At 27.6% G+C, this 15,697-nt stretch overlaps 2 protein-coding genes across 4 annotated transcripts in view; one reads left to right on the forward strand and one right to left on the reverse strand.

The window, feature by feature from the left end:
• Positions 1-2,316: 2,316 nt before the first annotated feature.
• On the forward strand, positions 2,317-8,988 carry LOC107436406 (uncharacterized). The gene is made up of 2 exons (XM_016048117.4): positions 2,317-2,439; positions 5,594-8,988. The coding sequence occupies exon 2, from the start codon at positions 5,680-5,682 to the stop codon at positions 6,655-6,657; it is 978 nt and encodes a 325-aa protein (XP_015903603.2). The 5' UTR covers positions 2,317-2,439; positions 5,594-5,679; the 3' UTR covers positions 6,658-8,988.
• A 4,049-nt stretch (positions 8,989-13,037) lies between these two features.
• Positions 13,038-15,697, reverse strand: part of LOC107436403 (X-linked retinitis pigmentosa GTPase regulator) — a 42,538-nt gene continuing 39,878 nt past the window's right edge. For all 3 annotated transcript variants that reach the window (XM_087164171.1, XM_087164170.1, XM_087164172.1), the window contains one exon: positions 13,038-15,287. In XM_087164171.1, coding sequence (XP_087020297.1) covers positions 15,261-15,287 — 27 coding nt within the window. In that variant the 3' untranslated portion in view covers positions 13,038-15,260. The remainder of the gene's footprint in view (positions 15,288-15,697) is intronic.

Consider the following 15,697-nt stretch of genomic DNA (forward strand, 5'->3'; position numbering starts at 1 on the left):
AATACTCATTCAATTTTTAAACTATTCTAAATTCTATTTTTTTCCTATTTCTTTTGTTATATGTTTGATTATTGTGCATAAAATATTGTAAATATGTATAAATATACAAGTTTAACTTAAATAAATAGACATCTTATTATTTATTCAGTATAATGAACTCCTAAATTCTATGCTTTTCTATATTTTTCGTCTTTAAAAATAATAAAATGAAAATAATTTCTATTTTAAGATCTAAAAGAGGAAACACATAAAAGAATATTTTAAGAAAGAAGATTAAAAGATATTCCTTAAAGAATAATAATTAATATTAGGATAATAAATTATATATATGTTAATTGTTTCAACTAGTAAATTTATATTCTTTAATCTATTTATTGATTAAAAAAATTTACCCAGATTCAGTTCTGAATATGCTAATATACTTAAAAAAATCATTTATCACATTTCCTAATTTCAAAACTCTTTTCTTAAAATAAATGTTGTAATTTTTTTCCTCTTTGAAAAAATTAGCTTATAAATGTGCTTAGAAAATGCTTAATGCCTAAAACTATTCTTTTGAAGCATTTCTAATGGGAAATTTTGATAACACAAATAAAGTTTTTATAAATTAGTATTGTATTGTCGATAAATTTTCTAAAGAAATGTTTCTATGTAACTTCCGCAACAAAACCGCTAAAAAATTACATTTGATATTTTATTATTTCGTTGTACTTTTCTATCTTTAATTATCTTTAAAATACTCTGCTGTAATTGCAAATAATTTTCTTTTTTGGTTTGTTTATTTTTTAGGTATAACTCATAGCAAGCTTACTAGATTATGTAGATCTGTTTATGTTTGGTGCAGTTTAACCTATTTCAAATAAGACATTAAACTTAATTGTGATATTTGTTTAGTATATATCATTATGTATACTTATTTTTCTACTGTATTTGAGAAAAAAAATTAAGGACTGTTATTTATTTAATTTTACGTAAAAATTATGCAAATTTTCATTGTTAAAAATTCACATCTCAAAAAATACACAAATTTTTTATGATCAGTGATTTTGCTTAAACGCTATAACATGTCAAGTGAGAAAAATAAGTTATTACATGCCCTCTGGTACCTATAATTCTCCAGCTGGAAAAAAAATAGTATGCGGACTAAATTACAACCGAACTTTAGGTAATACAGTAGGGAACCGATTATCCGGAACGATCGGGACCATCAATATTCCGGATAACTGATTTTTCCGGTTTTCTGAATCGCTACAAAAACCCGTTTTTTTTATAGTTAAACCCAACTAAAAAAAAAAAAAAAGTTGGAAATAATCTTAAAAAGAAGAAAAAACGATGAAATAATACACTAATGATTATTTCCAAAATGATGGTAAGGTAAACATCTTTCAAATAAGAACGAAAAATCCTAAAATCCTATGAGGAAAAAAATTTTTTTTTTTTTTTTTATAATGGCGGGAAAACTAATCGAATTTCGTTCCGGTTTTTTGGTTTTCCGGTTTTCTGATTTCCGGATAACGGGTACTGTACTGTACAATAAAAAAAATTTTTTTTTTCTTCTTTATCAATAGTTAAAAAATTATAATAATTCTGAGTATCGTATTACATCTTTATTTTTCTTGATGCAAGTGCTTGATCAGTCCTAATTAAAAGCCTCGATTGTTCAACTATAACTCTTTTCTTGCTTTAAAATTCTTTTTGTTTCTCAATAGATAGAATAATTATGAATTTGCATATTAATAGGGTGAATTAATTCACATTTGAATTAGGTACTTGTTTCAGTAAAAAGATAATCTAGAAATCCGAAAGTCTTGGGTTCTTCAGACCGGTATTAAGTCTAGCGGAATCACTGATAACCATTTTTGAAATGCTGATTCTCCTAATTTTAACTTTTTTTATTTGTCTTTCTTGTCTTAGTCAAGAACTTGAAAGAAACTGAGCCACAATGTTTAAGAAACGAAATTTTACCATATCTAACTGGTTGACACTAAAGTTATTTACCAGGATTTTTTTACTGGAAATGTTTTTTTGTCAATTGAAAATGACACTGTGAACTATTTTAACTGATGAAGTAATATTTTGAACCTCTGTTAGCTGTTAAAGAAACAGCAATTATAATTTGTACATTTTTTACAGTATGTTTAAAGCCTTTTCTAATGACTGAAAGATTTTAAATTAATAAACTAGGTATAAAGAAAGTTGTCTTTGACATTCTATGACATTTTCCTTAAATTACTGTTGATTAATAGTGTTTTCTGACTAAATTGACTTATATTAGTTGTGAATTAATTTTTCATCTGAGATACTGTCAAAAATATATTTATTTAATTTTTTTTATTTGTTTTTTAAAATCTTAAATATTTTAATAAATAAATTAACAATTATTTATTTTTCTTTGATAAAACAAACCATATTTTTCAGCTGCTCTAGGAATGTTTATTGGTAAGTTCTTTTTGTTAAACCATTTTAAAATTTAAAAAAAAATCTTAGTAAGAATTTTTAATAATCATCACAGGTAAAGGTATTGTAGAACCGCAAGTGTTTGAAATTTTAAAATAAATTTATTTTATCTCTAGGAGTATAAAACAATATTTGTTATTAATTTTTATTTGCAAATATTAAGCTAATTATTAGTGTATATTTAAAGAATTGTAAGAAATTATTTAAAAATTGATCCTTAATTTTTTTTTTCTTTTTAACAGTTACAATGACTATTGAGTTATTCAAAATTTGAATATTATTGAGTAGAAGTTAAATTAATGTCAGCCTCAACTTCTTATAAAATAATTTGAGAAAATTGATTAGTAACATTGTCATGAATATCGTTTATTTTATTTAATTTAAACAAATTTTTTACAATTGTAATGGCCAGAAGTTAAAGGTTAAATAAGGCATCCATTAAAAATGTTAGCAAATAATATGAATAATAAAACCAAATGTTAAAGAAAGGCGTCATATAATTGGATTTAAAGAAAGACTTAGATAGAGAGAAATAGTCAAAGAGAACAAGAAAGAGACAGAGTTCCTAACTAGAAGAAAAGGGTGACAAGTTTTGTAGATTTGCAATAAGTTTAGATTCTAAGTTAATCACTGTTTTGTTCATCTTTTGCTGACTTTATAACTTCAGGTGACATTTCCTTGGCTATTATTTGTTTGAAGACTTAGATTTTAATAGTTAAAATGAAAAGTGATAAATAGTATGGGCAAACCAAATTATTTATGCTCATTTATTTTTGATACCAAAAATTGATGGATGCTGAAATTCATAAAAGATATTTGTTAACAGTTGAAAGAGAGGAGAAAGATTTGAGTCTGATACCAGAAATTAAAGGTCGTTGAAGCTTAAAGAAGAAACTTGTTAGCAGTAGAAGGAGGGGAGAAAGGCTAAGTGGAGTTGTTTTGATTGAATCCTCTTTTTAGTCTTTTTCTTTTCTACTTCTACTGTACCTTCTTAAAAAATGTTACTTCTCTGAGTAACATATAGATGAAAAAATTCTATAACAAGGCATTCAAAATAAAATTGGAAACTTAACATGAGGCTATATTTGTAGAATCTAAAGAAGAAAAAAATTTGCGATTGTGATGGTGTTGATGACTTTATCATCAGCATAGGCACGACAGCCCTTTGTGAGCCTGGACCTTCCTCAGAAGCTTTTCCCATTCTGTCCTCCCAGCAATTGATTTCCAGTTCCTTACTTTTAGGATGGCAAAATCCTCATCCACACAGCCTTTCCATCTCTTTTTAGGCCTTCCTGTTGGTTTTTATTGGAGGTAGTTGTATCCTGGCCAAATTCCGTGAAGACAGTCCGGCATTTACTTCTTTGGATTTTGAAACGGGTTGATATTTATGGGGTGGGGTTGTTAGCTCAACCCCCAACCTGGAGGACCAGTCCCCTGACATAATCCCCAGGGGCAGGGTACCCGGCTATACCCGTTGATGAATTTAACATATTTTTATTTATGATAGTCATTTGTAAATAAATTGTGTCAAATTATTATGTTTGTGTTTAAAAATTGTTATGTCTGTTTATCATAATGAATTAAAATTTGTGCTAATAATTAATTGATATCAGCAATTCAGTTTTATATGTGAATATTTCTGTATACTGTGAATATTTGGTATTTCTTTCCTAAAATTCTCAAAAGATAAAAATTAGTAAAATAAGAAATTTTTATGTCTCAAAAATTTTGTTACTAGAAAGATAATTAATTATAATTCTGAATTGAGAATGAAAATACGTTAATTTTTGTGGGAAATAAAATTTGATACAGTAATTTTTTGTTACTCAGATCAAATATGATCTGTTGCATCTAGGGGTGTGAATTGAAGTATAAAAAACTCTTGCTTGAAATAAACTTTTTTTAAAATAAAAATAGATAAAAATTATTGCTCAAATATGTTATGAAAGTGTGATATATTATTTGCATGTTTATTGCTGCTATTATATTTTTAATGAATATCATATACACTCCTGAATAAGCTAAAACTTTATTTAAAACCTAAAATGAAATTGTAATATCTCAAGAGTTCTTTATTTTTGTAGAAATATTATCTGAAAGTATGTAGATGAGAAATATATGAAACAAGTGAGATAGGGAGAAAAGATGTCTAAAATAATGTGACTGCAAATAAGGCCAAAATTTTCATTTAGACATTTGTTTCATCAAAATTACAGACAAGTATGAGAAAAATTTCTAAAAAGTGTATTTAATAATATCAGGTTGTGTGTTAAATGTATTTAAGCATTATTTCAACTGCTTACCTAATTCATATATTATTAAGTTTTGGAAACAACAGGAATTGAGTGCAGAGAATCTAATCCTAGAGATAAATTCAAATAGAAGAAATATGGAGAATAGTAAAACATAAAAAGGGGTAAAGAAGAAATGATTAAGTCCATGCTTATAATGCAAATTGGTCAAAAACATTACTGTCAAGATTACAGAGTTTATGTGTCATGGCAATAAGTTCCTGGGAATTCATAACGTTTCTTCGTCTTGCACCAGAGTTTACGTTTCATAACGAGATTCACTAATTTCTTGGTAAGCTGACTAGTCTTTCCATTTGTGAAATCTTTCTTTATCCTTAAGCTATAACCACAGAAGTTGGCTGGATGATCAAAATGGCAATTTGCACAATTAAGCAGGAATAGTAGAGTTCTTAGTTCAGAGAACGTAAAATGCAATCTTATTTCAGACATCTGAGATCTTTAGATTGAATTTATTTTTATTCTAATGACTTAGAACCCTATGAGGAAATATGCTGATGCTATTTGAATCAATTTTTTTTATTCAGCTTTCTATTTTATTTTTTGTTTTTGAAAACAACACATTGGAACTTAAATTCCAGTTTTTTTTCTTCCATCGTATTTAATAATTCTAGCTTTTTTTTCATGTCATTCAATAAAGTAGAACTAAGTAATGGAAAATTGACATAAGTCTTTATACTTAAGGGTTGATTGAATCTGTTTGTTTCTATCAGATTGTTATTTTTAATTCATTCATCTCATCACTTATAAATGCTTAGCTTTACGAGAGTTTATATGATGTTCCTGTTTTGTAAAAAAAAATTTTTTAAATAGTTTTTCTTTTCCAGGATTGTTATTGATAAATAAGGAAATTAGAATTCAGTTTATTTAAAGACAAAAGCTAGTAGAATACGGCAACAACTACAACCGTGAAATGGAGAGCCTTAAAAATAAACGAGTTGGTTCTAATTTTGCTGAAGTAAAAAAGGAAGTAGATGTCAGCATAACTGAAGCAAGACAAGAAGTTAATACCAAAGTCGCAGAGATAAATGGAAAGATGGATATGAGCTTAGTAAAAATTAAAACAGAACCCGACTGTGATATTGCACCTGCAACAGTTCATTTAACGCACCAGGAAGTTAAGTCAGTTGATACCATGTTGACTGCAATCAAAGAAGAAATCGATAGTGACACTGATACTAGTGACAATAATAATGTAACTGTTCATCTTCTAATTCCAGAAACCATTTTGGATTTAAAAACAGAAGATGATCTACAAACAAGCAGCGAAGAAAACTTACTTGCAGAGTCAGCAGATTCTGATGTGTCGTTGACACTATCTCAGTTAACTGAAACAAGAGAAGATAGTATCCATTCCAATGCCAGTTCTGATATAATACCTGAAAATATGTCTGTACAGAGTGTTCCCATTGGAAAGACGAAAAGACAGCGTGGGAAACCGGGAAATGATTCAGAATTTTGCGACCTGGAAAGCCTTGCACCACCATCTTCAACAAATGAGAAAGAACCTGCGAAGAAACGAAGGACAAGAAATACAGGTTCATTGAAAGCAAAAACAAATATTGCTGTTTCAGATGATAATATTGACCGTGAAAGTCCTACCCCACATTCTTCAACTGAATTGAGTGAAATAGTTATAGGATCTGAACAATCCAACAAAAGAGAAGTGAAGGGATCTAAATACAAAAATAGGAAAGAGAAGGAGATGGTTGTTTGTCCATTTTGCGACAGGAAAATGGTTAAACATTATTTTCCGTACCATGCTCGTGTGCACACTGATGAAAGACCTTTCAAATGTCCAAAATGCACTTATGAAAGTCGGTTTAAAGGACCACTAAATTTCCATATGGAATCTCATCATCCAACGGAAGGTTATTTAACTCCAAAATAGTGAAATGAATTTATTATAACTGCTAATTGGAAGAATTAATGCATTACATGAATTTCTTTTTTGAAGTTTGCCATTGAGATAATATTTGTCATTATTTCGCAGTATGTTATTTACATATAATCTGCTTAAATTAAATAATTATTTTTTCCGTCACATTTGTTTAAAAACCCTTTTGTGTTGTTAGTTTTCACATTAATTCTTTACCCAATTGAAGTCAAAAAGTTGCTAGAAAATTACGGTCATGTCATTAACTATCAAAGAAAAGTATGGTCAAGACATTGATGGTGTATAAACTGTGGGCCAATTAAATTCTGAAAGAGATTTTTTTCCTGGAATTGTAAAAAGGAAAATTTCTGTTTCTGATATGAATAACATTTTCTATTTCACTCAGTTTTGATTTAAATTCGACTGAAGGTACTTTGATCCCAAAACAGTGAAATGAATTTGGAACTGTTGAAATGTGTTATTTTAATTGCTTTTAAGACAAATGTATCTGCTGAATATATGCGATTGTTTTGCAATATGTTACATCTATATTACATCCTGCTTAAATTGAGCAATTATTTTTCATGTTACATTTTTATTAGTTTATGCTTGCTTTTTAAAGGTATGGTATTGTGTGACTTCAGTTTTAGAGTTAATCCAAGCACAACTTATTTTTAATTGTTCTAAAAAAAATACTTTTTATTTTGAATTATAAAATATATATAACTTCTTTCTTTTTCAAAAGAGTAAAATTTGAAAAGATCACTAATTTGTGGTTGTTGAACTGTTTTAGATAATTTTTAAAAAATAAAAATAGCATAATTACTTAAATTTTAATTTTCTCCATCGGCATCTTGTATTGATGATAAAAATATAATCTATTAAATCTGAATTCTATAATTAATGTCAAAATTACATTTTTAAGCAGTATCTTGAATGAAAATGAAAATTTTTTTTACAGGCATTTATACACTTGTAAAATGTTGTTGACTCAAGAAAAAAGTAAAAGTTTATCCCATGAAATCTATTTAGACTTGATTTAACACTATTATCAAATTGTCTAACTGAAACTTGAAATTTGCCATATATTTGGTTATTGCCATTACACTTATTATTATGTGCAAAATATTGAATTGCAAAATTAAAATATTTATTCAGAATTATAAGAATTCAATGCAATATTTATTATTGTAAGCTTTTGGTTATTGTTTAGTTGTTGAATATTTATCATAATTATATCCAGAAGTTAAATATTTGCACTCAACTTTCATTTACATATCATGTTATGTGTTGAATTTGAATAATTATTAATTGTTACCTTTAATATTAATTTGTGTTTGAAACTACCATAAGCCCAAAATTATGCAAAAGTAAACTATTTTTAATTTAACCCCCAGAATAAAATTGTTTTTATTACAATAAACTATGCATTTCAAAATGCTTTAATATTATTTCAATATTTAAATTTTATTTCAAATTATGAGATAAAATTCAATTCTCTTATTAATAATTGCAAAACATTAAAATAACAAGCAAAATGCAAATTTAGTATTTTTTGTGAATTCAATAAAATTTGTTATTTTTCCTAGTAAAAGGTTGGTTTAAATAAATCCAGAATTAAGGTTCATTTTGGTGTGTTCTAAAATACACCAATTATCTTTTTTCAAATTGTAATATACATCAATTTTGGTTGTTTTGCAAGCCATAATTTTCTATAAATTGAATCTCAAAGCTATTATAAACAATTCAACATCTGGAAAAAATATCTTCTAGCTGAAAAAAATCAGATTTTCTGAAAGATGTAATGAGGAAATACTAAGGTACTGCCCTGCAAAAATTGCTGATCGTTTAATCAATTGATACATCTAGATCAGTTCAAAATTTATGTATTATCAGCAGGTAGTCGTCTAACATATATTTATAGTGTTTTTATTAAATGTTTAACTTTTTTTTATTGAGCCTGTAAAATTCAGTTTTGGATTGCTTGTAAATTGTTTTATTAATGCGAATGAAATTTTCCTTTTTATGGTAATCAATATACCTTTTATATTTTAATGTAATCATCTTATAAATATTGTTTCCTTTATGCATGTCAAGTTTTTATTTGCTCATTTATTGCTTACTATTTTATTAATTTGTGAGAAGAAAAATCTTGCTTGTAATTTTGTTTTTAATAAAATTCTTAGAAAATGCCATAAGAGACTAGAAATATGTCTGTGGTTCAGATACCAAAATTATTGGTACATTTGATGCTGTATTATCAAAATCATTCTTCCAGAATTGTAATATTTTAATGCAAAAAAATTGTTTTTAATGTTGTTATAAATAAATATTTCAAGTAACAAATGTACTGGATTTTTTTTGCAATAAATATGCAATATGACCTTACATAATGATCTAAAGTGAACTCAGTGGCCCATGGAGGGCTAAAGCCTACAATGCCCATCCCAATTTTCTTGACCTAGGATACAGAAGCAGATGTTCCGGATGGATGATCAGCTGAACGTGTAACCTTTAGTGCTTAGTCTCCAAGCAGGTTCTATTGAGCCACTGAAGGTATGAAAGGCTGAGGATAGAACCCTGGACCTGAGACATGGAACACGAAGCATTATCACTCTGCTTCCTTACATAATGATACCTTCTTTTAAAATTACTTCACAGCGTGCATAGCGTTTTTAAAAAGTGCTTATTTTTGAGTTTCATTTTTTATAAACCCTTAAAGGCATTTTTTCCCATGGGTTACATTGATTTCCCTGGTTCTTGTTTTCATTGTTTTGGGGTTTTGCAAAAAGTGCTTGATTTTCTTTATTTCCAAAAATAAGATTTTTTCTTACTCATGCCTGTCGCCATCATGAATTGCACAAAAAGTGTGATTTTTCACAATGTTCAGTTCAACATTTTTACTATTCATTCAACCACAATCCATTTTGGTTTACCGTCATCGTCCGTATGGTACAAAAGCTCTACTAATTTTATATGTCAGATGAACTATTCACAGATCTGCAAGCGTGTCAACTGAGCTGGATTCAGTGGGTAAGATTGTTGTAATCACACGTGCAACTCTACTGTATATTGCGAGAAATTTATGTCCCGCAGTGGACTGATCGTTAAGACACGGTTCCCAGCAGATCACCGAAGTCAAGCATCACTGGCTACTGTCAGTGTGCGGGTGGGTGACCACTTGGATCAGTCTGCATAGGGACCGAGGGTGTGCGGTATTGGTCCTCGTTAAAACTGTTCTACCGTAAAGTGCTAGACTTCGCGTGCAGGTGGTCGGGCTACCATCCCCTCTGCAGAGGATCAAAATTGCGATGGCATGTCTTCGGATCATCCTCAGGGGTGTTTCCCAGATCGTCACCAATAGCACATTGTGCAGCTCTAGTGCGACGTAGATTAACTACAACAACAGCGAGAAATTTAAAATTTGAGGCTTCATTTAAACTGAAAATCTCTGAAATGTTTGCTGATGATGGAGGTTAACTAAACATTGCCAAAATTTCTCCCATAGCATATGAAAATTATACATTTCCTTTTTGTTAATTTCTTCGCTTATCCAGCGCCATTCTCTTTGTCCAGGGCAAACATATGACGTTCTTGTTCTGTTCTATTTATAGATCACAGGGTGCATAGCCAAATCTTTCAACAAAAAAAAGCGCCTTTTAAACACTAATACATAAACAAAGCACAAAATAATTTTCAGTCTTTACATTATCATGATAAAGTTACTAGTTTCTGACAAAGAACGCTTTTCTTGATTATTATACAGTACAGAACCCGTTATCCGGAAATCAGAAAACCAAAAAACCGGAACGAAATTTGATAAATTTTCCCGCCATTTTCAAAAAAAAATTTTTTTTTTTTTTCCCTCATAAGATTTTAGGATTTTTCTTTCTATTTTGAAAGATGTTTACCTTACCATCATTTTGGAAATAATCATTACTGTATTACTTCATTGTTTTTTCTTCTTTTTAAGATTTCCTAATTTTTTTTTAGTTGGGTTTAACAATAAAAAAACGGCTTTTTGTAGCGATTCAGAAAACCGGAAAAATCAGTTATCCGGAATAGCGATGGTCCCGATCGTTCCGGATAATCGGTTCCCTACTGTATTAGCCACCATAAAAAGATCTTTTTTATTGTATTTCAGAGGGTGGAATTAGGAAAGCCTGTAATTATGAATATCTTGCAAAATGCAACAGGGTTGCATATGAGAGTGCAAGAATCTCACCGAACCCGCAAGTATTTTATCAAACATGTAAAATGATTACCGCTTTCATATGCTGTGGACCGCAGTACACTAATAAAGCATTTCCATATAGGTCCAGACCACTGAACAATTACAGAGCTTTATCCCTGCAAAAAATTGCGTCTCCTGTTTATTCATTTGATTCAATAAGAATTGAGATTTTTTTTAATCGTGAGCATTTGTACCTGAGGTTCATGAATTACATAAAATATTTTAGAATTTTTATTGTAGTCTTATTTTACTGGATTAATAAAAACTTTCAGTACTCTTGGGTTATTTTTTTAAAAAAGCAAACTGAATTTTAGAGGAAAGGACTGGGATGATTAGGGACTTTTCATTATTTTAACATTTAGCAAATGCAGTTAGAAATCTTATGTGATTCAGATTAGTCACTTCAAAATAATATAATTTACCTCTTAATTTAAAAAATATAATTGAAAATAAAAATTCAGCTCTCTCAGATTTATTAAATATAGGGATCAATGGCCATTCACTAAATTTCCTTTGTAACATGAATTCGTTTTTTTTCTTCAAGTTTGTTCTCTGTACATTTTTATCAATTCAGTATGATCAATAGTTTTTATAATCATGTAAATGTTCTTATTATGTGAAAATTTATATTTAATATAAATTTTTTTATATATACATTTAGAAATAAAATTGTTTTTTTTTTTTACATTATTTAATAATGTAATTATTAATTTAAAGAATAGAATAAGAAACTCTTTATAGAATATTGCATGTAAAATATTTCTTTGGTGTCTAATAATATTAAGAATAAAGTTCTTCGCCAGAAACTAGTTCTTTATTATAATGTTAAAGTCTAAGCTTTGGAAAGTTTGAAAAAGTTTTGTCATTTTGTTAATTTTATATACACATAAATAAAAAACTGTTATCAATAGGAAGAAAATTTTTTTCTTAGAGTGCATACCTTAATTATGATTATTTTTCTTTTTTTTTCTTAAAGTGCTTAAAAATATTTTTAGAGTGCTTTATAAGTACTTAAAAGGTTTTTATTTTTTAATAAGAAAATTTTTAAAACTTTACTTCATTTATTTGTAAACCATAATTATATATTATGACATATAAATAAATAATTTTGAACTTGTAAGTAATGAATGGAAAAGTTTTATCCTTGGCATTAGGGCTTGATTCATGTGTTTCATTTTTCTGGCTTTATTACCTAAAACACTCTCAACAAAAAGAAACTAAGCGTCAAAAAGTTTTGTTTAATATCTGATTGAAAAGTTTATGTACTTCACTTAGGATATTTCTTTTAAAATTAACACCTTTATGGAACTGAAACACACTTCTTCGATTCAATTTCTTCGAACCTGTTCGATTGCTATCCGATAGAGACCCGTTTCCAACTGAAACATTTGGTCACTATCAAAGTAAAAGGGGTTTCCCACCGTAGAGATTTATCTCTTTCACGTGTCATGTGTGCTATATTTTTTTTTCTCTGCAAATGAATGAAAAAATTTATACACATTTTCTCAACTATGGGCCTGTGGGGGAGAATTTTAAATTTCGACTTTGCTTAAGTTTTGACCTTAACAAGCAAAGAAGTTTAGACCTTTGAAGTTTTGACCTTATCCTAGATATTTGGGTCTGTAATTGTCTGAAATATAACATAAATTCTTTAAATATTTCAAAGATATAACAATGGTTTTTAAAATAGAATTTGTTAGCTTGATTTAGAACAATTATTTTAAACAATTTTGGATATAGTAATAAGGAGTTTTTATATTTTAAATCATGATAAAACATTTTAGCATTTGTCCATACTACCATTGTTCAATATTACTTGGATAAAATTGTCACTGAATGTTTAACATATAACCAAGTTTTTATGTCCTACCCCTTGGTTTCTTTCCACCATTGCCATTAAACAGAGAATATCTGTTTTATGATTGATCAGCAATAGTGCTATCAAACTTAACCTTCGAAGCCAAGCTATTGTGCTGTCATATGACAAACAGCGTTCTGAAATTTTCAGTTGAATCAGGAAACAGACATTCTTTCGAATCAATGAGCAGAAACCAGTAATTGGATCGAATTTTATCTCAGTTGCATAAGGGCATAAAACACAACAGTAAGAGTTTTGCTTTTCATAACAATGTTCTTAAATTATAGAAATAAAAGATTAATAACAAAAGGCAACACTTTATTGATATCAAAATACTAATTAAAGTTAAAAGGACAGAAAAAAACATTTAGCACATTTTAGTGCTGTTTAAATGATTGACAAATAAAATTCCTTAATTATAAATTAAGGAATGTTTACTACTTTTTTAAAATATATATACAAACATGGCATGTTAATGAATATAAAAAACTGCACACTTATTAAAATGTTAAAATAATGCAGTTCCAAAAAAATTTTAGAACTATTTTTCACTCATTTCAGTAGTTTAAAAAGGATATACAGAACAGCACTATGCATCATTCTACATACAGTTTTAATAGACACTCTTCAAACTTAACTCATTAATTTAGACTGAGAAATATACTAAGTAGTTAAAAAATATAAGAATAAATAGTGTTATAAAACATCAAATGAAAATGTCTATGAAAAAAATCCTTAATTGTAATATTTGTTGGTGCGATGTCGTATTGACTCAGTAAAAACTCGTTTATAATCAATTTTTAAGGCATTAACAGTATAAATATCCAAGAACAAAGGTTTCATATTTGCAAATGAAAGAGGATTACTTGATAAATATTATATTTAAATAATGCTAAATACTTTGTATAATCATCAGTATAAATTTATCATATTTGTATAAATTCTGATTTTGCCTAAATTTATATATGCATGCCATATAGATTTTCTTGAGGCAATAACCTATTATAAAACATAATTAAAATTATTAAGTAATTCTGTTGTTTCTATTTTAAATGTTTTAGCTAAGTCCTAAAATTAATAAAAGGGAAAATATTAAATAGATAAATTAAATATTGGCCATACATATAAGTTTCATGCATTCTTCAAAATATTAACTTGCAAAGAATGAAATTATATAAGAGTTGGATAAGTGTAGTAAAAAATAGTTTGGAAATAAGCGTAGTATTCATACATTCACAGAAAATTAGAATATATATATATATATAAATAAAAAATTTCTATAGCAATAAAAAATATCTTCATGTACATTGCTTAAAAACTACATTTCTAGATTCAAATAATAATCTGACTAAATTATTAAAATTAATAATTTTCTCCCAATAAATAAAAAATTAAAATAGAAAATTTTCACAAGGCATGGAATAAAAATCAAAATAATTCTCTGAACCTAACACTACAATGCACATTATGATTCTCGCAAACTAAGTAAATGACAGTTATGTAATAAAACATTGCTAAATGTATAAGTTATAAAATTGTTTACAGCATATTCCGAATATGTTTATTTAGGGTAATAGTTGAATTCTTCCGAGAAACAATAAATAAAAAAATATTGAAACTAGGATTTTTAATGAATACACATCTGACCACAAAGTGCTAAAGGTTTAATCTCAAAATGTTTTAAATTAAAATTAAGTAATAAACAAGGTGCTAATAATTAACAGTACTCCTGAAGCCTACAAAAAAATTGCTATAAAGTACATGGTGTTCCGAATAATCTGACATTTCTCAAATTGAATGTAATATCAAATCATTTGCATTATATATAAGTATAGAAAAGACCTTTTGCTTGAAATAGGAAATAAAAACTTATGAAGGAGCTGCGACTGCCTATGCAAGGAATTATATGTGCATCAAATATATTTAGAATTAATATTTGTATCAAGTATCAATAAAATTAGGTAGCGTGATAAAAAGAGTCTATGTTTTATGTATTTGTATTGAGAAATAACAATTTTAACACAGAAAATCACTTTCTTAAATCTCACTTAATTTAACCATAAAAGATAGAGAAACTTTTCCCAAAAAATAGCAACTCATTAAAAATTTGCTATAAAAATTTCTTAGCTACACACGTTTTGTTTTTATTGTGATTTTTAAAACATTTCGTTATGTATAGAATAAATAATAAATGGGAAATATGAATAATACAGATAAAAGATGCTGAGATCAATTAAGTGCTTCTTTTAATGTTAAGAGTAACTCATTCCTATATATACAAGGGAAAACAGTATTTGAATAATTTCTTTATCAAAGTTAACTCATGCAAGAATAGGCTTCAGGCAGCCTGTCATCATAATCAAGGCCGTCTGTACAATATAAAAATTATTCTTGTTTTAATAATAAAATATTAATCAACAAACATATAAAACTATTTACAATCTAACATATAGCACTGATAATAAAACATTACTCTACATCACTCTAAAATATAGCTGCTTCTTCACTCTTTATTGCGTTAAAAGTTCAAATAATTACACAAGTTTTGGAAGACTGAAACAAATAAAAAATAACATGTAATTAATTTATTATATGTAGTTGAATTTAATTATAGCATAACAAACACACATTTTTCTATTATTTAACTAAAATGCATGTTTATAACTAGTAAAAAATAATTTGCTTCTTGCTATCAAAATTTTTTTGAGGTAAATACATTTTTCTGCTGTTTAAGTGAGTACTATTAATATTGTACAAAAAGGGCAAAATACGGTTGTTTCTATATAGTTTTGGTAGCAATACAAAATGATATTCCTAAATATATATAGCACAATAAATAAATACAAAAAGGACACAGAGAAAAATGAAGAAAATTAATAAGTTTTATTATGAGTTAACTTACAAACTCTACTCAACTTACTCACTTTTTTTCATTTTACTATTTCAAATCTGGTTTCTAAACT

The sequence above is a fragment of the Parasteatoda tepidariorum genome, chromosome 5 (assembly GCF_982258835.1).
Source record: "Parasteatoda tepidariorum strain Cologne lab strain chromosome 5, Ptep-v5.0, whole genome shotgun sequence".
NCBI classification, from domain to species: Eukaryota; Metazoa; Arthropoda; class Arachnida; order Araneae; family Theridiidae; genus Parasteatoda; species Parasteatoda tepidariorum.

Excerpts from the sequence above, each read along its gene's own strand:
- LOC107436406 (XM_016048117.4), top strand. The coding sequence starts at position 5,680 with ATGGAGAGCCTTAAAAATAAACGAGTTGGTTCTAATTTTGCTGAAGTA.